General features: G+C 49.1%; 1 protein-coding gene across 2 annotated transcripts in view; it reads left to right on the top strand.

Moving 5' to 3' along the window:
* The window catches only part of ADK (adenosine kinase), a 298,775-nt gene that overhangs the window by 27,780 nt on the left and 245,568 nt on the right, over positions 1–25,427 (top strand). For both annotated transcript variants that reach the window (XM_081956528.1, XM_081956529.1), the window contains exon 2: positions 9,775–9,849. In XM_081956528.1, coding sequence (XP_081812654.1) covers positions 9,775–9,849 — 75 coding nt within the window. The remainder of the gene's footprint in view (positions 1–9,774; positions 9,850–25,427) is intronic.

The raw sequence follows: 25,427 nt of genomic DNA, 5'->3' as shown, positions 1-25,427 counted from the left end.
GATATTTCAGATATCAGAATAACCAATTATATACCTACGGGTCCAGTATGTTCAGGGTAGTTTAGCTGAAATTCTTTATACTTTACAACAATTGCTTTACAACAAAGCATAAACCCTATTGCAAAGGGAGCTTCATGGCTGAACATTGATTTTCCGGTTTTCCAGGTTTATTTAACAGGACTTATATATCACTGGAGTCAAAGCCAGCTCTGAGTAGCGAACATACCCTATTCACATAAATAAAGCTGAAATATGCCAGTAATATTCCTGTCTTCCCAGAAGACTCTTATTAATTAATTTTTGGTAATGAGGTGTCTCAACTTTTTGAGAGCTGATTGCAGGCTTGAATTTTGGCACTAGTCAAGGCCAGAGGGGAAAAAAGTAAAATTGCTGGGGGGAAAACCTGTGGCATGATGTTTGAAAATGAACTGAGGCTTTCTGTTTGCCAGTCTCGTGGGAAATACCTAACAGTTTCACTGCAGCTCAGCCTACATGAGGCTATCCTCTTGAAATTTCTAGAATGGCCTTCTCTAGAAATCTCAGAGATGCAGTGGCTCAGTGGTTAAGACACTGAGCTTGTCAATCAGAAGGTCGGCAGTTCGAATCCCTAGTGCTGCGTAACGGAGTAAGCTCCCGTTACTTGTCCCAGCTTCTGCTAACCTAGCAGTTCGAAACCACATAAAAAATGCAAGTAGAAAAATAAGAACCACCTTTTGTGGGAAGGTAACAGTGTTCCGTGTGCCTTTGCCGTTTAATCATGCTGGCCACATGATCACGGAGACATCTTTGTACAGCGCTGGCTTTTCGGCTTTGAAACAGAGATGAGGACCGCCCCCTAGAGTCAGGAACGACTAGCACATATGTGCAAGGAGAACCTTTACCTTTACTTAGAAACCTCATCTTCAGATCTGTTGGTGAACTGAACCTGAAGGAGACAATATGACATGTGAACATTCTTTTATAAACTTTGGACTAGCTTGTGACATGGAGCTTATGAATTGGAAGCATCTTCTTAAAAGAGTTACAGCTGTAATCATTTATTGTGATACATTTCTGTTAACATTGATAATTTCCATGATCCTCTGCCTGTAGTGAGATAAGTCAGCAGACTTGTTCGTTATCATCAAATAAACCTCTACGCACCTTTTTTTTTCTTTTTACAAAAAGGATTTCTAATCTTGGATATTTTTTTAATGTACTTTAAAAAAAATTTAAATTCTTTAAAAAAATGTAAATTTTAAAATTTTTATTTTTTTCATTTATGTATTTTAATGTTGGATTAAAAAAAACCCAACACAGGGCTCATTTGACTGATAAAATCTAGGCATTGGTGTCTGAACAGGGCCAGTGCGACTTCCTAAAATGTTTCTAAAACCTTTGGGTTCCATTTCAGACATCAAAAGTTCTGGGCTCCCTTTGAGAAAAAGATTGTAATTTTTAATTAACTGGAGCCAAAATAAACCATTAAGAATGGTTGCTTCCCCCACCCCAAACGCAGACATGCACAGACACTTTTCAGCTCTTAATTTTAATTAGAAGTAATTCATAAGCTAGAGATGAATCATAAAATACATTTTATCCAGAAAGGCCGGCATAAAAATTTGATGCATCTGTTTTATCCTGATGGAAATCAGCGGTCAATTTTGACACAGTCAGGACTGTGAAACTTGTGGCCCACGGGCTGCATGAATCAAGTGCTGGCCATGCCCATGCCTGGTTTAGCGATACGCCACCGTGACGACACGAATTTGACACCCTGCTGTAAATGAATTCTATCTAGCAATAACAGTCAAGCTCTACTTCACCAATTAAATAAATATTAGAGATTGAAACGTGGAAAGCACGTGCTCTATCCATGGCTCCTTTTAAAAACTCGTAGCCTTTGGGGCATATTGCTATGCTGATAGGTATTTGCTCAACATATCTCAAGGCCAGAAAAAGCTAGCTTACAGGAGTTGATCAACAAAACTTTGATCGAATGTTTGCTTTCCAGCAAACCGAGTGAATTTAATTGTTCCTCAGGCATCGGATGCCCACAAAGTTGCTTTTTTCCCCTTTGGTTTAAAAAAAATATATCTGGAAAACAGATAAAGCAGCTTGAGCTATCTTCAGGATTTTTCAAGTGTGCCTCTTGATAAAATAACATTTGAGGATTTCAAAAGCCACTTAGCTGCTGTGAACTCTGTGCTGCCTTGTGCTTTTTACACAAACACACAGAAAGGCTTAAAAACAAATCTGTGAAAGGTCTTGATTGATCTCTGTTTGGCGCAGCGGCTTAGGTCATTAATTAATCCTGACTTCCTGGGAGAGAGAGAGAGGTTTTGCAGTCTCAAAGTGGCGGGAGCTTGTATAGGTAGTCCTCACCTTAGAACCACAATTGAGCCAAAATTCCCCCTGCTAAGAGAGACAGATGATCAGTGAGTTTTGCCCCCTTTTACGATCTTTCTTGCCACAATTGTGAAGCGAATCACTGCAGTTGTTAATTGAATCTGGCTTCCCCCATTGACTTTGCTTGTCAAGAGGGTCACAAGAGGGGAATCACATGACCTCGGGGCAGGACACTGCGACTGTCATGAATATGAGTCAGTTGCCAAGCATCTGAGTTTTGATCACGTGACCAGGAAGATGGCGCAATGGTTTTAAGTGTGAAAGACGATCCTAAGAGCCATAGTGGCACGGTGGTTAGAATGCAGTATTGCAGTCTGACTCTGCCGACTGGCAGCAGTTCGAGTCTTACCAGGCTCAAAGTTGACTCAGCCTTCCATCCTTCAGAGGTCAGTCAAATGAGGACCCAGATTGTTGGGGGCAATAGGCTGACTCTGTAAACTGCTTGAAGGAGGCTGTAAAGCACTGTGAGAAGCGGTATATAAGTCTTAACTGCTACGTGGGAAGGAAGGAAGGAAGGAGAGAATGCAGTATTGCAGGCTGACTCTGGCCACTGCCAGGAGTTCAGTCCTGACTGGCTCTAGGTTGACTCAGCCTTCCATCCTTTGGAGGTCAGTCAAATGAGGACCCAGATTGTTGGGGGCAGTAGGCTGACTCTGTAAACCGCTTAGAGGAGGCTGTAAATCACTGTGAGAAGTGGTATATAAGTCTTAAGTGCTAAGTGGGAAGGAAGGAAGGAAGGAAGGAAGGAAGGAAGGAGAGAATGCAGTATTGCAGGCTGATTCTGCCCACTGCCAGGCGTTCAATCCTGACTGGTTGAAGGTTGACTCAGCCTTCCATCCATTGGTGGTCGGTCAAATGAGGACCCAGATTGTTGGGGGCAGTAGGCTGACTCTGTAAACCGCTTAGAGGAGGCTGTAAAGCACTGTGAGAAGCGGTATATAAGTCTTAAGTGCTAACTGGGAAGGAAGGGAAGGAAAGGAAGGAAGGAGAGAATGCAGTATTGCAGGCTGACTCTGCCCACTGCCAGGAGTTCAATCCTGACTGGCTCCAGGTTGACTCAGCCTTCCATCCATTGGTGGTCGGTCAAATGAGGATTCAGATTGTTGGGGGCAAAAGGTTGACTCTGTAAACCGCTTAGAGGGGGCTATAAAGCACTGTGAAGTGGTATAAAGTGCTGCTGTTATAAGTCACTTTTCCTGTACACCGCTTGGAGAGTCCAAGCAATGGGTTAATTCAGTCTGCTTGCCCTTAGGACTGAGGAACTATTTTTCCTTAAGCCACACCTCCTCCTGGTGTGCTCAATCCCCCAGAATTCTTCCTCAGTCAGCCCGTTTGGACGTATTTAGTTAGAGCTCTGAGCTAAATTGATCCTTTTTTGGCTTGGACTCTCATATTACGTTTAAAGTTTTTCTCTACTATTCCTCCAACATCGTGAGACGTTTCTCTCTTAAATTCTGCGACTTTCTTCAGTACAATCTGCACTTGAAGGCCAGGAGGTAAGCTGGAAGGTGGTGGGGGGTGCCCCTCAGCCGATCCTCTTGGGACGGCTTCGGAGGCCTGCCGCTTGTCGTTTAAAACGGCGCGGCTGCAGCGGCGAGGTTCCTAAGTCCCCAGGCCCCTCGTTTGTTATTTTCGTCGAAGTTTTTTTCGCTTCCCCGGCCTGCTAGAGGACCTCTGCCGCAGGGAGGAGTGGGCGATCGTCGCCATTGCGAGGCGCGTTCGCCCCTCGCTCTCCCTTAGCCCCACGCTGTTGCGGCGGCCATTTTTAGGCGCGAAAATAGCGCGCCCAGCCATGGCCGCCATTTTGCATCAGCCTCGTTGTTCAGGAGGCCGCTGGAGGTGGCAGGGCCTAGCAAGGGTTTCTCGGGCTAGGATCGCCACCTTCGCCCTTTGTCTATTTTTGCGAGCGGCGCTGGTTCCTGTGCCATTCCAACGGTCATCATACCGGCTCAGGGAGGAGGCCTTAAGTAAGCGCAGGCCTAAAGATTTTTTCTATAGTCATTCTCCTCCCTGCTTCTCCTGCGGAGCTTTGCACCTCGGTGCAGGCCCCAATCCTACCCCTGGGCCTCCGACTGGTGTGAAACATGGGATGATTTCATAGTATTGATTCGATTAATTGTATATATGGCAATTTTAACGATCATTTCGTTTTGTTTCCCATTACAGCACCCAGTCTATATCTATCCTTCTGCCTTATCATAGCCTTGCTCCATCTTGTGTGGTCATTGACTATGGACCTGCCCAGTCCTCCCGATTCCCAAGACGCTAGACCGAGCCTCTCGCAGGCCCCTAGCAAGGGTTCCTCCTCTTCGGGGAGTGGGGGTGCGGGCAAGAGTGGTGGGGGTAGCTCTGGGAAACAGCGTTCCAGAACCCCTTCGGTAGCTGAGGCCAAGGATGCTGAAAGGCGCCAGCGGGCCCTTGACAAGCAATTCGAGAAGGCCAGACGCCAGGCAGACAGGGTGCAGTCCCTTTCAGGAGCCCCTCCCTCCCGGGAAGATCTCCAGTCGGTCCTCGCCGAGGAGGTGGAATCCCAGGACCTATCCCCTAATAGGTCATTTGCAGAGCCGGCTTCCCCGGTCCCTTCTTGGGCCTGTGAACAGGTTCCTCCCCCTGGGGATGCTAGCATAGACGATATGCAGGGTGAGGCTTCACCCCCCCTAGAAGAGGGCCTGGATCCCGATTCTGACTCTGAGGAGTTATCGCCCCGCATGCAGGAGCTAATGGCCCGCGCCATTGCCAAGGGCATCACGGAGGCCATGAAATTTAAAAGTCCTACCGCAGCGGCCCCTAGGGGTCCTAAACCCGATCAGGCAGCTCCGCCCCCAGGCAAGCGTGCTCGCCATCCTTCCCTGGAATCCTCGGTGGTCAGCGAGGCCTCTGCCATTGAGGACCCTGACCCGGAGGTGTTAGGCCTCTCGGACGACGAGGACCTTCCCCCCGAAGCGCCCGCCTTTGCGGGTCTCTTCAAGCCCAGCCTTTTTAAACCGGTCCTTCACAAGGTCAAGGCTGCCACCAGGGTGGGGATCAAGCCCAAGCCGACCGCGCCGGCGGATGATGCCCCTCCGGCTAATCCCAATGCGGTCATGTTTGATGTGCCAGCGCCCCAGCAAGAGCTGGTTCCGGTCCCGGGGCTGTTCCTCGACTTAATCCAGCGCCAGTGGGCTCAGCCAGCCACGCAATCCTCTCCCAGTGGGGTAGATAGGAAGCTTTATACTATGGAGCCAGTGTTGGAGGACCTTCTGGCCCTTCCCACTGTCGACCCGCCCATCGCTGCGCTCACTTCCAACTCCTCGCTACCGGCCGACCTCCTGGAAGGCCTTAAGGCGGAGGACAAGAAGGCGGAAAAGGCGTGCCACAAGACCCATCTGGCGGCTGCCTGGGCCATCAGGGCCTCTTCTTCCGCTTCCTTTTTTAATAGGGCCTCTGTGATCTGGCTGCGCGAGCTCCTAAACAAGCTCCCGGCGGGAGACATACGTCTCCACCAGGACGTGTCAAAAATAATCGCGGCCTCCCAGTATGCCGCTGACGCGTCCCTCAATGCCACCAAATTTGCCTCCAGGGCCCTCGGTTCTAACATAACTTCCCGTCGACTGATCTGGCTCCGACATTGGCAAGCGGACCAGAAAAACAAATGGAAACTAGCTTCCGCCCCCTTTAAGGGGTCCAAATTGTTTGGCGAGTCCCTGGATCCTCTCCTCATTGAGTCCAAGGACAAGAGGAAGATCCTACCTTCTCTAAATAAAAAGCAGGAACGTAAGGCCGCTCCCTACTCTAGGAGGCAGTCCTTTCGTGCCTCCGAGCCTTCCACCTCTGCCTCTTCCTTCTCTCCCGCTAATAGGTCCTTCGGCCAGCAGGGCGACAGGTCCCAAGACAGAGCGCCTTTTCGGGACAGAGGCAGGCAGCAGTTCGGCTTCCGCAAGTATAACCGCGGTGGGGCCTCCAACAGGCCGTTCCGTAAGTCAAAGTGACTGCCAGGGCTTGGCGCCCATCGGGGGTCGCCTCCAGCTGTTCGCCTCCCATTGGGCCCAGAACACCGAGGATGCTTGGGTTCTGCAGACAGTCAGGGAAGGCCTCTCCCTGGAATTCCTGTCCCTTCCCCCTCGGACCTTCATCCGGTGCCCTGTCCCGTCCTGCCCCCTAAAGAGGCAGCGTATGGACCAGGAAGTCCGTCACCTCCTGGACATCAGGGCCGTGGAACCAGTTCCCCAAGGCGAAGAGGGGAAGGGGTTTTACTCCATCCTCTTCCTGGTACCAAAGAACTCGGGGGGGTGGAGAGCCATCTTGGACCTCAAGAACCTCAACAGGCATATCGCCTACCGGAGGTTCAAGATGCAGTCTCTGCAGTCCATTCTGGCGGGGATTCGACAGGGAGATCTTCTCACATCTATAGATCTCAAAGAGGCATACCTCCACATCCCCATCCGTCCTCAGCACAGGAAGTTCCTGCGCTTCTATTATGCGGGTCGCCACTTCCAGTACAAAGCTCTTCCATTCGGCCTCTCGTCCGCTCCTCGGACGTTTACCAAAGTGCTGGCGGTAGTGGCGGCTCAGCTAAGACGCAGGCCCATAAGGCTCCAGTGCTACCTGGACGACATCCTGATCCAGTCGTCGTCCAGGCAGCAGGCCCTTCGGGATCTCCAAACCACTATGAGATCCCTCAGAAATCACGGCTTCTCTCTAAACATAGAGAAGAGCCATCTCACTCCAACCAACAGACTTGTACATCTGGGGGCGGTGATAGATACCAACTTGTGCAGGGTTTTCCTTTCCCGAGACAGGTTGACCGGTCTAAGGTCCATGACCCACAAGGTGTTGAGCTTGAGGCAGGCTCCAGTGGTCCTTCTGTCGCAGCTGCTGGGAAAAATGATCTCCTGCATTTCCATCGTGCCGTGGGCCCGCCTGCATTCCAGGTCTCTTCAGTGGCTGCTGCTGCCGCACCAGAGGGCATCCAGGAGCAACTCTACCAGGCCGATTCGAGTTCCCCCGGACGTGAGGAGGTCTCTCCGCTGGTGGGTGTCTCCGGCCATCCTCAAGGGCCACCTATTCAAGGAACCCGAGAGGTTGATCATCACCACAGACGCCAGCCTCTCCGGCTGGGGAGCCCACATGGGGTCCCTGGTTGTTCAGGGCAAGTGGTCCCAAGTGGAATCCAGCTACAGCATCAACCTGCTGGAACTGAGAGCTGCTCGCCTGGCCCTGCGCCATTTCAGCCGGCCCATCCATCGTCAACATGTGCTTCTGATGACGGACAATGTGGCCACCAAGGCCCACATCAACCGCCAGGGCGGCACCAGATCCAGAGCACTGATGAGAGAGGCGGAGTCCCTGGGACGCTGGGCGGAGCGCCATCTGGAATCCCTTCGCTCCGACCATATCTCCGGAGTGGACAACACACAGGCCGACTGGCTGAGCAGGACGACCATAGATCCTGCGGAGTGGAAACTGGACCCTCGCCTGTTCCACCAGATGTCCGACAGATTCGGGACTCCGGCCGTAGACCTGTTTGCGTCAAGGGACAACAAGCAGCTCGACCGCTTCTACTCCCGGTTCTTCACCCCGGGGGCGGAGGGGACAGACGCACTGCGTTGCAAGTGGCCCCGCGAGCTACTGTATGCCTTCCCTCCCCTGCCTCTCCTTCCTCAATGCATCTCCAAAGTCATCGCAGAGGGAGCAGAGGTCCTTCTCGTGGCCCCGCATTGGCCCCGCAGGTCGTGGTTTGCCGACCTTGTCCACCTGTCGGTGTCTCCTCCGTGGCGCATTCCTCCGGACCAGATCTCCCTCAGCCAGGGGGCCGTGATTCACCCAGAGCCCCAGTGGCTCCAGTTGGCCGTCTGGCACTTGAGGGGGACCAACTAAAAGACCAAGGCCTGTCGGAGGAGGTAGTGAACACCATTCAGGCGGCTAGACGCCCTTCAACCACTAGGATTTATGATGCGTCCTGGGCCGCCTTCGCCAAGTGGTGTGAGGAGCTGCTCATCGAGCCGACGACCGCGCCTGTTCCCAGAGTGCTTGACTTCCTTCAAGCGGGACTCAACAAGGGCCTGGCCCCGAACACCCTTCGACGCCAAGTGGCGGCTTTGTCTACTGTCTGGTCGGGCGACCACCTTTTGCCTCTCAGCAAAATCCCGAAGGTGCGTCTTTTCCTCAAGGGCGCTTCTAACCTTCGCCCTCCCACCGTTCATCGCTATCCTACTTGGCAGCTGTCCGTGGTCCTGCGGGCCCTCTCTGGCCCTCCATTCGAGCCTTTACGCACTACTTCTCTTCGATTCCTGACGCTGAAGACGGCCTTCTTGATTGCCATCACGTCAGCTCGCCGGATTTCGGAGCTGGCGGCTCTCTCTGTTCGCCAGGATCTGTGCGTCATCCACCCTGACAGGGTCATTTTGAGGCTGGACCCGACCTTTACCCCCAAAGTAAACTCATGGTTCCATAGAGCGCAAGACATTGTGTTGCCAAATTTTTGTCCTCATCCGTCGCATCCCAGAGAGCGATCCTGGCACAATCTTGATGTCAGGAGGGCCCTGAAGGTCTACATCGCTCGTACTGCGGAATTCAGGAAGTCAGAGGCTCTTTTCCTCTCCTTCCAACCCGGTTCCCTAGGGAAGAAGGTCACTTCCTCCACAATTGGCAGGTGGCTTCGCGCTTGCATTGCGACTGCCTATGAAAGTCAATCCAAGGCCGTTCCGCGCGGCATCACTGCACACTCCACACGAAGTGCTGCTACTTCAGCGGCCTGGGCCACCCAGGCCTCGATCCTGGACATCTGCAGGGCCGCTACGTGGTCCTCTCCTTCTCCATTTGTGCGACACTATAAACTGGACATTTTCGCCTCGGCTGAGGCGTCTTTCGGCAGGCGTGTGCTCCAGGCGGTTGTGTCAGAGACCGAATCCCGGGAGCCTTCTTCTGCCCACCCAGATGGACAATAACTTTGGTATGTCCCATTGCTTGGACTCTCCAAGCGGTGTACAGGAAAATGACCATTGGCTTACCTGAAGGGTCCTTTTCTGTACACCGCGGGAGAGTCCAACCCACCCTGGCTCTCAAGGCCGGGATTCGGGTTCCTCGTGTCAACAGTACATCATCTTGGACGCTTCGCTCCGTCCGCACGAACTGACTCCTTCAAAGAATTCTGGGGGATTGAGCACACCAGGAGGAGGTGTGGCTTAAGGAAAAATAGTTCCTCAGTCCTAAGGGCAAGCAGACTGAATTAACCCATTGCTTGGACTCTCCCGCGGTGTACAGAAAAGGACCCTTCAGGTAAGCCAATGGTCATTTTCAGTGCCACTGTAACTTTGAATGGCCACTAAATGAACTATTGTATGTTGAGGATTTATAAGTACTCTGCAGCTTGTAAAATGAAGTAACTCGAATAACTTTCTCTTGCAGTGAAAATGTCCTCTTTGGAATGGGAAACCCTCTTCTTGACATCTGTGCTGTGGTGGACAAGGATTTCCTTGACAAGTAAGTCTTGAAACTGTTTCTACATCTAAAACACTTTGGCTAGAGCAGCACTTGAGGTAATACTTTTGTCATCCTGTGCTTCTCCTCTGCTCCGCCTTTCTTGGGGTAGACCTGGCTTGCTTTATTGCACCCCAGTAATGTATTAAAATGTACAATTTTACTTAGATTTCTATTTCTGTGCAATATGCCAGAAATGTTCTCTCGTTGAAGCCATCCAAAATTATAACACAGTGGGTGTAGACCTACTGGTGGTCTGCGAGAAAAGTTTGATGGTCCACAAAAAAATCTTTTCATCTTTGCATTTTCAGGGATCAGGGATCCTCAAACTACGGCCCCTGGGCCGGATACGTCCTGCCAAAGCAATTAATCCTGTTAGCTAACGGGATGGGGTCCTTCAGGCATTTAGCTTGCCTGCCCCTCCTTCCCTGAGAGTCCAGGAGCTTCAGTGAGCGGCGCACGAAACTTCAGCCGGCCTCCTCGAGTGACAGAGTTTGCAGGAGATTGATTAAGAGCCTTGGCTGGCTACAAGGCAAACATTCATTCTTGACCATATTTGAGGTTCCTAGCTGCAATGAACAGCAAAGCTAAGGTTGGCCCCAGGTGCTTCTCTCTGCAAACAGGTGGCCAAGCTAAGTGCCTGAAGCACCCTATCCCGTCACTAATTCATATTAGTAGTCTGCAGGATTTAAAATTATGAATTTAGTGGTTCTTGAGGTTTAAAGGTGGGTAACCCTGGTGTAGACCATCATAAGACTCAAGGATGCTGCAACTATCGTACTCATTTGATGTGTGCAAATATGCTGGTTTGCCAAATACCCAAATTTTGACCATGGGTCTATGGGGATACTGCTATAGTCTTTAAGTTTCTTAGCCATCTGCAGAACTGAGGGCATCTATTTTACTTCTCAAACCTCAACTCCAGTTCATCCACTTAAAAACTCTAAAAGAACCCAGAAAAGATGTTAGCAACCCTGGGATGCTCCAGGTTTATACTTCATAAAGTGTTGTGGTCCGCCGCCAGCCTGCGGAGCTGGCAGCAGACTTGGACAGTGGGGAGGTTGGGAAGGAACATGGGCCAGTCCTGGAGTCTGGGGAAGGCTCGAACGAGGGCTTTGCGTCAGAGGCAGAGATGGGGCCAGGGCCATCTGATAGTTATGTGCTGCCTCCAGAGCCTCCAGATTCTGACATCAGCGAGGCAGAACAACAGTGTGAGCCTGTTCCCAGTGTGCGCATGCGCAGAACTTCCAGAAGGCAAGAACAATTAAGACAAAAAGGGGAACTCAGGAGTAAGGCTTGGAGATGATTGTCCCCTCCCATAAGACATAAAAGAGGAGCAAACGGATGTGAGTCTTTGCAGGAAGCAATTTTGTTCATTCTGGTCAGTTCAAACTCTGAGAAGCTCCATTTGATTCTGTGCCATCATGCAAATAAAGCAATTTCTATTTCATTTTTTAATTTTATATTTTTTCATATTATTTTTAAGGAATGCAGTGGCTCAGTGGCTAAGGCACTGAGCTTGTCGATCAGGAAGGTCGGCACTTCAGTGGTTCAAATCCTTAGCGCCACATAACAGAGTGAGCTCCCGTTACTTGTGCCAGCTTCTGCCAATACAGCAGTTCAAAAGCATGTAAAAATGCAAGTACAAAAATAGGAACCACCTTTGGTGGGAAGGTAACAACATTCCATGCACCTTTGGTGTTTAGTCATGCTGGCCACATGACCATGGAGATGTCTTCGGACAGTGCTGGCTCTTAGGCTTTGAAATGGAGATGAGCACTGCCCCCTAGAGCTGGAAACAACTAGCACATATGTGACCTTTATTATATTATTTTTATAAATAATTCAAGGTGACGAACCTATCTAAGACTCCTTACTCCTTCTCTTTTCTCCATAACAATTACTATGAGATGGATTGTACACACAGAGAGAGATACTGGTCCAAAGTCATTCAGTTGGCTTTTATGCCTAAAGCAGGACTAGGGATTGAAGTTTCCTTGTGATGCCCAAAATCACCCAGTTGGCTTGGCTTCCAGGACATAACAGGACTAGAACTCGCCATCTCCTGTTTTGTAGCCTGGTGCCGTGAACAATAGACAAAGGGTCTTCAAACTTGGTAATCTTGCTGACTGGGGAATTCTGGGAGTTGAAATCCACAACTTTTAAAGGTGCCAAGTTTGGAGACCTTTGCACTACACCAAGTCATGATATGATGTTGGTCATATTATATAATGACATAGTTGGCACCTTTCTTGTCTTTTGAACAATGAGATCATAATGTACCTGTCATGGTTTGTCTTTCTGATCAACCTCTAAACATTAACAAGTGGAGGGAGAACAACACAACTCTCACAGGTAAAATACTCTTTGTGAATTTCTCTGGGCATTCCTTGGCAGACAAAAGATCTTCCTGACTTATTTTTTGTGAGTGTATAATCTAGCCCTAAATCTTTTGCTTTTTTCCCTGAAGGTACTTTATCAATCTTTTCTTTTTGTCATGTAGAAAACGTATTTCTTTCTTAGTCATATGACCTTTGGTTCCATTTTGGTTCCAATATCATAAATATTCAATTGCCAAAAAATAAAAATAAAAATAGAATGGAAAACACACTCATTGTTTCCTTTTTCACATTTCCTCACATGTTAAAATTTTATGTGACTATTATTTTCCAGGCTCAGTATTTTTACCACTCTCAACACATGTGAATTTTTAAATTAAACAGGATAGACAAATATTTACAATTTCCATTGTTGCTATCTCAGTTGTTGCTTCTTTTTCATTATTTCTGGATTTCAGAGGATTTAGGTAAAATGATAAGGGCACTGATGTAAATTTGTCGTAGTAACATATTCTCTGGTTTCTTGGTTTCTAGCTTTTCATATGCTCATCAGGTTGCATCTTTAAAGAAATAGTGTCATGAAATAGCTGACCTAGATCTGTCTAAAATCTCATCCTTCTTGATTAAGGGGCTTTTTTTTTCAAGAAGGCTTTTCTGTGTTTAGAACCTGTCTGGAATGTAAGAAGATAATTTCCTTCTGCAAAATGAAATTGGCCCCTTCCATCTGGTTTGGTGTTTTGTCGTTGGGAGTCCCAGGGGTGTTTTTTCCAAAAGGCAGCTGGATTATCTTGGTTTTTTCTCTGAAAAAATGTTGCTTCTCATCCAAGAAACTTCTTCAACCAAATTGACTGTGATGGTATTCTGATTTGAAGGTTGGACTAGAACATGGGTCCTCAAACTACAGCCCATGGGCCACATGTGGCCCGCTGAAGCCATTAATCCGGCCTGTGCAGGACCATGAGGCTGCCCCACCCACCCTTCAGCCAAGCGTAGGACTTATCTTCGGGAGCCCCACGGGCTGGAACTGAAATGTAAGGTCAGCAATTTTGGCCTGCAGAGATGTTCTGGAGGTGGGGGAGGTGAAAGATGGGGCACACAGACACCCCAGGAGGCCAAAAACTGGGCTGTCTTTGCTCGTTTTTGGCCTGCAGATTGCTTCTAGAGGCAGTGGGAGGTGAAAACAGGGTGCACAGAAGGCCCAGGAGGCCAAACAATGGGCAAAATCGCCCCATTTTTCACCTCCCTTGTCTCCAGAAGGTAAAGAGAGAGAGAGAAAGAGAGGGAGAGATATTTCTCAAGCTCCTTGGGGCTGAGAAAAATTGCTGCAAAACTAAGTTTCCTCCACCCAGCCGCCCCCCCCCCAGCAGTCTCAGGGACCCTGAATTGGCCCCCAGTTTAAAAGGTTTGAGGACCCCTGGACTAGAAGATCTCCGAAGTCCCTTCCAGGCCTATAATTCTGTGTTCTATGAACGGAGAGCTTCAGATACCAAAATTGAGATTTGCACTTTAGCAACATTTGCAGATTGCCAGGATCCTTGTTTCTCCCCTAACCATTTGTGAACCTTGAATTGTGGGGGCTAGTCCATTTTTGGTTTCCAAAAGTAGCCCCTCCTTAAACTTTGATGTGTTTCTTGAAGCAAATCAACAGGATGCTTAAGAGGTTCTCCATTCACTTCTTGACAGTTTAGGGTGGGGTTTTTTACTAGCAGAAATGAAATTTCAAGACTTTGTTGAGACTGTTCAGCATGAAATTTTTGACCTGATGCTTTAAATACATTTTGTGGTGAGGGAAAAACCACGGTGGAGGAGATGACGGGCCTCTCTGTCAGCATTTCCCTAGAAGAAGGAGAATCACTCTGCTTTCACTGCCACTTCCTACCCCTAATGTAGAACCTAGTGGGTGTTTGGAGAGACTTGAGTCAGAGGAGGAATCCGGTTCTTTGCCAGCGTGGGAGAGTCTGTGGGAAGTCAGTGGGGGAGAGAGAATTGGTTGATGTGAGAAGAGACAACCCAGGTCCAGATGTGGGGCTGTGCAGAGGTGGATTCACATAATTTTACCATCGGTTCGTCACACACTGAAAATGTGAGTGTGCTTCCGTGCACATTTGCTTCGCTCACTGCGTGCCTTCTGCACATGCGCATGGCCGTCCACACATGTGTTTTGCTTGCACACTCATCTTTTATGCATGTGCGCGGCTTAGAAAGCGTGGCTAAATAGGACAGCATAGCGCCAGGACGGGTGAGCGGGCTCACCCGCAGGTCACCGCTACCGGTTCGCCCGAACCAGTCTGAACTGGCTGAATACCACCACTGGGACTGTGGGAAGGAAACGTTCCAGACCTGTCTTTGTGGACTTGTTGATTCGCTCTAAGTCCGCCTGCAAATTAACTCTTGACGGTTTTCACAAGTAATGTTTTTACTCTTGGCCAGCATGAAAACACTCTTTCCATAAAACCTTGTGCTTCTTTAATTTGCCAGCTGGGTGAGTCTTAACAGCCAAGCCAAGCAATGCTAGGAGGGTCTCCAGCCTCCCTCCTGAGATACTTAGCAAAGGTCTCTGCTTGCCTCTACCGAAGTGAGAATTGGAGACGTTCTGGACAAACAGTTGGGTAAATGGGATGCCAGCTGTGATTTCCACCCTGAAGTTACTGGCTTGACGATGAGGCCAATTGTGGCTTGGTCTCCCTTATGCTACGATCCAGCCTTGGTTTTGTGTTTCTTTATTGACTTCTGCCAGAAATTGGAGAAGCTTTCACTGATGCATCCAGGGGTGGCATTTATTTACTGTATTTTTCGGAGTATAAGATGCTCCGAAGTATAAGATGCACCTAGCTTTTGGGGAGGAAAACAAGAGGAAAAAATCTGCTTCTGCCTCCCAGCAATTTGCCTCCTTGCAACAAACAGCAAACAGTACGCACAATGTACACTTTTTGTAGTGTTATGTTTCAGACTATACTTGGCCTCTTCAGATCAAGCATTTATTTTAAAAAGCTTCTTTATTTTGTTAAGCTGTCTAGAACAATAATAAAGCAGTCTTCAAAAAATAAGTCTAATAATGTGAACATTCTATAGGCATTTATAGTTATTGACTCCTTGCAGCCTTTTTAGCACAAGAAAAAAAAAATCTGCTTCTGCCTCCCAGCAATTTACCTGCTGGAGCAAATAGCAAGTTTCACTTTCAGTTTAAGTGCCTCCTGATTATCAGCTGTTTCAGGCTGCAGGGATTGCTATAGCCTATTGCAGCCTCTGCAAGCCCCATTTTCCCCATTTCCTGCAAGGAGGTAAATTGTTGAAAGGCAGAGGCCAAAGGGTGGGGGCCAGTGGGTGGGTGAGTCTACATTCAGTGTATAAGACACACCCAAATTTTCACCCTCTTTTGGGGGGGAAAGGTATGTCTTATACTCGAAAATACGGTACCTTCCCTACCAGTTCGCTCACTTGACTCACATGTGCCACATCTGTGCATGCTCTCCGGTTTCCACACATGTGCTTTGCCTTTAAAAAGGGCCTAAATGGGATGCCGTAGAGCCAGTGTGGGTGGGCAGGGCCACCCACGATTTCCACTACTGGTTCGGGTGAACCGGTAAGAAACAGCAGAATGCCACCTCTAGTTGCATCCCTCTTCATCCTTCTGTTGGGTTGGGATGGGACGATCAACTGCCTTCAGCTCTAATTGCTGGAAGATACCCCCCCAAAAAAAAAAGATGCCACAACCTCCACAAGGATGTCCTTGTGACTCAGGACAAGTAACCATTGAATTGTTTCTTTTGTCCTGCCAGTTTTACACAGCATCTTGAAATACCCAACTGCTGGCTGGTAAAGCAGGCTATAATGACCCCGCAGTACAAGCAATTCTTACTTTCTGATATTAATCCTAAAATAACATAAGATTGCCAAGTTCTGTGCATCAACGTAGAAAATTAGACAAAGAATAATTTAAGAGTAATTGAACTTGTTTGAGCCGGGAATGTCTCGGTCTCAACATTACCCCACTGGTCATTTGTTGTTTTTTATGTTAGCTTTTTTACGGCCCCTTTCTCAGATTTGTCAGGAGCAACACAATTCCAAATTTGAAGTTAGTTTTAACTAATAAGAATTGTTTTCTAGCCTTTTTTGTGTACTGCTCATCCTTATTTATTATTGAATGTTTTGGATATTCAGAAAGTATTTTCTCCTGCTTTCTCCTTCTGCTGGTTAATGACCATAATAAAGTGATTTGAATTTAGGGCTATCAACTGTTCTCTTGTTTTCATGCCAGCTGAGTGTTTATTGCTTCTTCTACTTGGCGGAGGCAGCCCTGTCTTTAGAGTTAATGTTATTAAATTTTAGGAGGTTAAATTTTGAATTTTTTTCGAGGGTTTTTCAGATGCCATACGTTGTTGTGCATGACTTGCTTTACCTTGAAAAGTGGTGACGTGTAGAGTCTTGCTTAATTAAAGCAATGTTTTCATGGTTCAACAACACAGGGATTTTAAGAGCCTGAAGAATATGTTATTTCTTATTAGCCCAATTCTGTAAGTCAGCTGAGGCTAATTTACTCGCTGGCTGTGTGGTGAGTTGATATATAGTATGTGTTTAAGTAGCGAAACTCTGCATTGTGCTTTTAAGATGTAGAAACCGCTCACAATTCTATTATATTTCCTGCAATGTAAATCCCACATCTAGCAAACTGCATTGCAAATGTGAAGTCCAGTTGTTTTATTTATTTGTTTGCGGAATGGAACTATGACAACTTGTCAATGGAAAGAAATGCTTGTTTCTAATTTTAACTTTTATAGCAAGATTTTTGCCACACAATTTGTGTGTTCAATCCAGAGGTTTCCTGTTATGGCCCGCCAGTGGACAGGAGAGCTGGCAGCAGATTCGGACAGTGAGGAGGTTGGGGAGAACATGGGCCAGTCCTGGAGTCTTGGGAAGGCTTTGGTGAGGGCTCTGTCTCGGAGGCAGAGATGGGGCCAGGGCCATATGCCAGTTATCAGCTGCTTTCAGAGTCAGACAGCAGTGAGGCAGACGAACTGCTGGAGACTGTTCCCAGTGTGCACATGTGCAGAGTTGCCAGATGAAGGGAACAGCTAAAGAAAAGGGGTCGACTTGGGATTAAGGCCACAGGTGAATGATGAATGGCCCCTCTCAGATGAAATAAAAGAGGAGCGAAAGGGGAGTGGAGTTTGCAGGAGACAATTTGTTCGCTTAATTGGTTCATGACTCTCCAAGACTCCTCTGCCGAGTTTTGCAGATATCGGCCTGTCAGCTCTCCAATCCAGATAAGGTCTGTGATTGTAAATCCTCCCTTGAAAGACTTTGCTGGATGTGAATGAGCAGAATTCACAGTAAATTAATAAAGGGAGTTTTTTATATATAAAGTTTTTTATTTTTTTCATTTCATAACATATAATCACATGTATACTATTACATAGCCAACATCGTATTGTATTATTAAATGTTTACATCAGTTCATCTTACCATCAACTCCCAAAAACAATTATTGGCTCTTCTGCTCTGCATACACCATATTTGTCACTTTCTTCTCCCTCTCTCCTCCCCTTTCCTACCTCCTTTCTTCCCCCTGTCATCCTTCTCTTCTCTACTTCCCCTTCCTCTCTCCTTTTCCTCTCTCCCCTTTCCACTCCTCCTTTCTCTCCTCCTCTTCCCCCCTCCCTGCCCTCTCTCCTACCCCTTTCTTCTTCCCTTACCTCTCTCCTCTACTTCACACTCTTCATCTCATTTACTCTTCATCTCATTTACTTGGTGTATTTCAGCTTCTGAGCAAGCTCCATTTTATGCTGATGGTATTTATAATTCCTTTTCAATATACATATTTAATTTTAACACATATCTTCCTCCTCCTTTAAAAAAAAAAATAGAACAGAAAAGTATACGTTTATAGTCATTGTGCTTTCAATCCCCCCCCCCCCCGCCTAATTTTAGCTGAGATGTAGACCTGGTTACAATTCCCAGCTATTCTCATCATATTTATATAATTATACATCCTTACATGCCCCCAATTTGTGATTCTGTCTTTAAATCTCAATAGTTTCCCATTGTAAGTATATTTCATGTTCCCTCTCCATTTTTCCATATCTTGGATTAGATTACCCTTAATTGTCTATAAATGGCAATCCTTACTGTTCAATGTTCATTACAGTTCCCTTAATCTACTATATAGAACAGTGATGGCGAACTTATGGCACGCGTGCTACAGGTGGCACGCGGAGCCATTTGTCAGGGCACGCGAGGCGCTGCCCTGTCAGCTGAGTTCACCGTTTTTAAAAGCCATTTTTCGCCCTCCCCAGGCTCCAGAGGCTTTATAGGAGCCTGGGGAGGGTGAAAAGAGCCTCCCCCGCCCCGCCCCCGGAGGCTTCAGGGACCATCCGAAGGCTTCAGGGACTGTCCCTGACGCCTTCAGAGCACTTAAAATGACCCTCCGAGCAAACCGGAAGTCACTTCCGGTTTGCTCGGAGGGTCGTTTTAAGCGTTCCGAAGGCTTCAGGGACCGTCCGGAGGCTTCCCAGATGCCTTCGGAGCGTTCAAAATGACCCTCCGAGCAAACCGGAAGTGACTTAAGTGATTACTTAAAATATGTTAGTTAAAAGACAGACGAAATAAATCTTCACGCTCCTAGACTCCTTTGAAAACACAATCTTTTCAAGTCGGAAGCCAAATTTAGAGTTAGTATTTGAGTGGGTTTGTCACTTTTCCAGTCTGCTTGGAGAGTCCAAGCATGGGTTAAACTCAGCTAATCTGCCCAGGACTGAATTGAAATTTTAGCCATACCTCTGGTGTTGCCTTGACTTGCCAGGTTTCCAATTCAGTCAAAGCCCAGTGGACGTGTTTTAGTTTCTCTCCAGTCCTTTCAGATTGGCTTGGACTCTTAGAATTATTTTTTATTGTTACTGAGAGTTTTTTCCTTCCTTTTTTTCTTCCCTAGAGAACAGGAGAGGTGAGAAGTTCCCTTGGATTCTTTTTTCTCCTCCTTTCTCACTTTCCCCAGCTTCCCCGGTGTCCTAGGCTCGCTCTGGTGCCATGGAGGACACAGGCAGCTGCCGGTGGTTGCGTGGGGTCGGAGTGCCGACGCCCATGCGATCGAGCTAGTTCTTATCATCTGTGCGGTTGTTTTTTCCCGACAGGGGTTTCTGTGGCCACTGTCTGTGCTCACTCAGGGAGTCAGCTGTTGGCGTGGAGCCTTGGAAGGCTTTTTTCTACTTCTGGTGGCCATTTTGGATTGCCTTTTTTGGCGTGGCCGCCATTTTGTTTTCATGGTTTTTCTTGCGTTTCATGCCTGCCGTGCCCTCTTCTGCCCTGATCTCCGCAGATCACCACTGCAGACTGCTTGTCCGGACCTCCAGCGGGGTCTTGATTGGGATTGCTCCCTGCGGCTCGAGATCCTCATTGGCCTCAGTGGTCAGGCTCATTTATGCTATATCTGCGCTGGTGCTGGGAGTGATTGGATCGCACTTGAATTGCTGCTTCTGCTTGCGTTTCGTCCTCCTGCCTCCTGCCTTCAGTGCCTCCACCTTGGGAGTGCTAAGGCATTTTTTGCTCCAGGGTCGCCAGGGTGGTGAGTGAAGAGCCCCTAGTCTCCTTCTAGTCACCCAGATTTCAATGTGGCGGAGCAGGGCCCTGGGGATCGTAGCCAGCCAAGTCCCTCTACCAGCAGGGTTCTTCCTAGGCAGGGTAGCAAGGGAGGCCCTAAAGGTCAGCAAGCCTTCCACCAGGCAGGATAAGCAGCTGGGGCCAGGCCTTGATAAAGATGCCCTTTGGAGACAAAAGGCCTTGGAAAAGCAATTCCACAAAGCCCAGCTGCAAGCCCAGGCCTCCAATCACCCCCCCCCAGGGATCCTCACCAGAGGTCAAACTAGAGCAAAGACCTCCCATCTCTGAAAGTGAAGGGGAAGGGCAGGAATTCTCTCCTCCAGCTTCTCTAGCCATGGCAGCTTCTCCAGGGTCCCCAGGGGCTTCAATGGCTGACCACACAGATCTCTTTGCCTCTCAGAGGGAGAAGGGGATCCAGTTCCCTCAAGTCATCTGGCCCCACAGTTTCCAATCGCTCAACCTCCCCATAGAGGTTGCCTTGTGGAAGATAGGGGACCCGATCTATCGGTTGAGATCAAGATGCCATTGCCAGGGCCATATCTCAGGGCATTGAGAGTGGGATTCGCCAACAGGGCAGACACCTGCACAAGACCCATTACATTCAGACCTCGGCCCCTCCCAAGGAGGTTGTACAAGCCCCACAGCTTGCTTCTCCCCACTTCTCTTTGGATAGTGAGGACTCTGCCTGGGAGGAAGATATTCTTCCCAACCCTGAGCCTGAGTTCTCTGAGGATGAATGTACTGTCCCTGATAAGCCCGCCTTCACTGGCTTATTTAAGCACACTAATTTCAAGACTATATCGAATAAGGCGAAGGCCTGTACCCATTTGGGCTCTACCACCCTGGAACAGGCTGCTCCTTATCCCTCGGACCTCAGTGAAGGTTTGTTCGAGGAGCCTGTTCAGGCTCAGGAAATTGTGACTATTCCCAAATTATTCCTCAATGTGGTACAGAAACAATGGGCACAGCCAGCTACCCTTGCTACCCCCAGTGGTAGTGACAGGAGGTTGTACACAATGGATGCTAGTTTAGAAGACCTGCTGAAGCTGCCCCTAGTGGATGAGCCGGTGGCTGCGCTCACTTCTTCCTCAGTGCTTCCTCCCGATCTCCTGGAGGGCCTCAAAGCAGAGGACAAGAGAGCAGAGAAGGCCTGCCATAAAGCTCATCAGGTGGCCACTTGAGTGATTAAGACGTCCGCCTCTGCTTCTTTCCTCTCCAGAGCCTCTCTCCTTTGGTTAAGGCAGTTGCTCATTAAGCTTCTGGCTGGAAATAGCAGACTTATGCAGGATGTCAACAAAATTATTGCAGCCACTGAATACACGGCGGACGCCACCTTGAATGCCGCAAAGTTCGCTTCTAGGGCCTTAGCTTCCAACGTTACCACCCATCGCCTTTTATGGCTTAGACATTGGAACGTCGACATGAAGGCTAAGTGGAAGCTCGCTTACGCCCCATTCAAAGGAGGTAAGCTTTTTGGGGAGGCGTTAGATCCAGTTCTCATAGAGAATAAGGACAAAAAGAAGGTTCTGTCAGTCACCAAAAAATCTGATCGTAAGGGATCCAATTTTTGTAGGACGCAGCCCTTTTGGGCTTTGGACCAGCCCTCCACATCGGTTGCTTACCAGACGCCCTACCCCCATAATGCTGACAGTCTCAGGACCATTAGTCATTCATGACAGAGGCCGCCAGCAGAGTTTCTCAAGCGGCCCTTCGGCGGGGGGCCTGGCTCCAGACCTTTCCGTCGTGACCATCAACGGAGGGCTCCCATTGGCGGGTGTCTTCAACTGTTCCACGCCCAATGTGAGCGCACCACGTCAGACCAGTGGGTCCTCCAAACCATCCGCATAGGTCTGACACTGGAATTCATCTCGCCCCCACTTTGTCACTTCATCCGGTGCCCAACCCCTCCTGCCCTGTAAAAAAGGCTCTCATGGAACAGGAGATCCTCCACCTCAGGGAGATCAGAGCCATAGAATCGGTTCCACCCGGTCACGAGGGGACAGGGTTTTATTCCATTCTATTCCTTGTCCCAAAGAATTCTGGGGGGTGGAGGGGCATATTAGATCTAAAAAAGCTAAACCACCACATAGCGTACAAAAAATTCAAGATGCAGTCCCTCCAATCCATCCTGGGCTGTATCAGGCCAGGGGAACTGTTAACGTCAATAGATCTGAACGAGGCTTACCTACACATTCCCATCCGCAAGACCCACCGCAGGTTTCTGAGGTTCTTTTATGCAGGCCAGCACTTCCAGTACAGGGCTCTGCATTTGGCCCATCATCGGCCCCAAGAACTTTCACAAAGATCCTTGCAGCGCTAGCGGCCTCCCTCAGATCGCACCCAGTGCGCCTCCAATGCTATCTGGACAACATTCTCATCCAGTCATCGTCCTGCCAGCAAGCGACGCTAGACCTGCATTACACGATGGCAGCCCTTCGAGAGCATGGGTTCTCTGTCAACCTAGAAAAGAGTCATCTGGAACCGAGCACCAGGTTATAGCACCTCGGCGCCATCATAGACACAGTTGCGTGTCAGGTTTTCCTGTCTCCCGACTGAATGACAAGCCTCAGATCCCAAGTCCAGTCGCGACTTGCCCCGATTGTACAGCTGTCTCAACTGTTGGGCAAAATGATATCCTGCCTGTCCATTGTACCTTCGGCCAGACTTCACTCTCGTCTGCTTCAATGGCACCTCTTGCCACACCAGAAGGCAAAACCAAGCAATTCTTCAGCGCTGATTCTGGTTCCCCCTCGAGTACATCGGTCCTTCGGCTGGTGGATGACTTCCGCACTAACGAAGGGCTCCTTCTTCAGAGAGCCAGAGGTGATCAGGAAGATACTACAGGAGGGGGCCGAGGTGTTGCTAGTGGCCCCGCACTGGCTGCGGAGGTCCTGGTTCGCCGACCTGACCAGTCTATCAATAGTCGAGCATTGGCGCATTCCTCAAGAGCAAGTAGTCCTATGCCAAGGGAGTCTCTCACACGGACCCTCGATGGCTACAGTTGGCCGTGTGGCACTTGAGGGGGAGCTCCTGAGGCAGGACAACTTTTCAGACAGAGTGATACGCACCATCTTGGCGTCCAGACGGCCCTCGACCGTGCGCATTTATGAGGCAACGTGGTCTTCTTTTTCCTCCTGGTGTCGATCCCATCAAGTCAGGGCCACGGCTGCCACTATTCCGCAAATCCTGGAATTCTTACAGGAAGGCCTGGAGAAAGGCCTTGCCCCCAACACGCTTTGGAGGCAGACAGCAGCCTTGGCCACCATCCTCTCCAGGAGTGATTCCCTGCCGCTCAGCAGGCACCCAAGGGTCCGAAGTTTCCTGAAGGGGGCTACCAACCTGCGACCCCCAACGGTGCACCGGTATCCGACTTGGGACTTGTCAATTGTTCTACAGGCCTTGACATCTCCGCCATTCGAGCCTATTCGCTCGATTAGCCTACGTCACCTGTCCCTCAAGACGGCCTTCCTCGTGGCTGTTACATCAGCACGCAGAATTTCGGAGTTGGCCGCACTCTCCGTGAGGGAAGACTTGTGCATCATCCATTCGGACAGGGTTGTTCTGAGGTTGGACCCGGCTTTTTTGCCAAAGATCAACAGTTTATTCCACAGAACACAGGAGGTAATCCTGCCCAATTTCTGCCCGCACCCTACACACCCTAGAGAACGAACTTGGCACAAACTCGATGTGTGCTGGGCCGTGCATGTGTACAAGAAGAGGACAGCCTCATTCCGTCAGTCCGAGTCCTTCTTCATGTCTTTCCAACCTGCGTCGATGGGCAGAAAGGTGACATCAGCCACCATTGGCCGCTGGCTGCGGGCATGCATCAAGTTGGCCTATGAGCTCCAGGCCAGACCTGTTCCTCCTTGTATTACGGCACACTCCACGAGGAGTGCCGCAACGACAGCCGCCTGGGCCACTCAAGCCTCTATTGAAGAAATTTGCCGGGCGGCTACATGGTCTTCGCCGTCTCCGTTCATCCGGCATTACAGATTGGATCTTTTTGCCTCGGCTGAGGCCTCATTTGGAAGGAGGGTCTTGCAGAGGATCATTGCGGCCCCTGGAAACGAGACAGTTTCTTCTTCCCACCCTGGGACCACATAGCTTGGGTATGTCCCATGCTTGGACACTCCAAGCAGCGCCTAGGAGAACGACCGTTGACTTACCTGAATGGTCCTTCTCTAGGCGCTGCAGGAGTGTCCAACCCCACCCTGGGGTCGTTTCTCTACGTAGGTGCTGGTCTTTGCACCAAGGGACACGGACGTTACACACAGCGACCTTTCATCGGAATTCCTTCGTTTTTAAAACTGAGCTCCTGGAGGGAGCAGGAGGCGTGGCTACACAAAGATTTGAACTCAGTCCTTGGGCAGCAAGCTGAAGTTAACCCATGCTTGGACACTCCTGCAGCGCCTAGAGAAAGACCATTCAGGTAAGCCAACGGTCGTTCTGGTTCCCCCTCGAGTACATCGGTCTTTCGGCTGGTGGATGACTTCCGCACTAACGAAGGGCTCCTTCTTCAGAGAGCCAGACCGTCTTACCATCATGACGGATGCCAGCCTGTTCGGCTGGGAGGGCTCACCTTCACAACCAAATAGCACAAGGCTCGTTCAGCGTCCGAGCTGACACACAGCATCAACTGGCTGGAGTTGAGGGCGGCGAGGCTGGCTCTGTGTCACTTTCAGAGCAGCATCCAGGGTCACCATGTGATGTTCCTCACAGACAATGTGGCAGCGAAAGCACATATAAACTGCCAGGGGGGCACTCGATCCAGATCTCTGATGGCGGAGGCCAAGTTCCTGGGAAGGTGGGCAGAAAGACATCTGTGCTCACTTCAAGCAGAGCACATATCTGGAGTGAGCAACATCCAAGTGGATTGGCTAAGCAGGACCATGGTCGACCACTCAGAATGGCACCTGAACCTGAACCTGTTCCATCATCTGTCACAGAGGTTTGGCCAACCGGTAGTTGATCTGTTTGCCACCCCAGAGAATGCCCACCTACCAAGGTTCTTCACAAGGTTTTACCACCCGTAGGCGGAAGGGGTCAACGCCTTACATTGCCCCTGGAAATGCGTTTGCTTCATGTTCTTGGGAAGCCTCGGTCAGAACAGTTCCCTCTGTTCAGCTTCTCTCTTGCAAAATCAAGCATTGTCACCTTTCTGTAGTCTGAGAATTGGGGTCTTTAGCAATGACTCAAAGTGAAGTTGAATTTTCTGAGTAACAATGGCCCCATGGGCTTCTCCTTCTACTCTTATCCAGTTTTCCAACTTGTTCTTGCTTCTGAAGCTTTTTTATCTCAAGGAAAAACACAGAATTTGCAGCTCATTTTACTTTGTTTCTTCTATCCCTTAAGACAGTGGTCCCCAACCTTCCCGGGTTGACATAATGGCAGCAGCGGGAGGAAGGGGATGCACAACCTAGCTCCCGCACATGCCCAAATGAAGTTTCATGCTTTTGCCTGCCACATTTGCAGCACGGTTTCCAACGGGCTGAAGACCACTACCGATCCCAAGCCCAGGAGTTGGGGACTCCTCCCTTAGGGCATTTCAGTCCCATGCTATAGCTTAGAGGTCATTAATTGTTTGGTGCATCTTCGTTCTCTCTAGCATTGTAGCACAATTTTTAGATTGCTTATCTAGACATTAGATCA

The sequence above is a fragment of the Natrix helvetica genome, assembly GCF_964273705.1.
Source record: "Natrix helvetica genome assembly, chromosome: 5".
Lineage (NCBI taxonomy): Eukaryota > Metazoa > Chordata > Lepidosauria > Squamata > Natricidae > Natrix > Natrix helvetica.
This window is presented reverse-complemented; position numbering and strand designations above follow the sequence as displayed.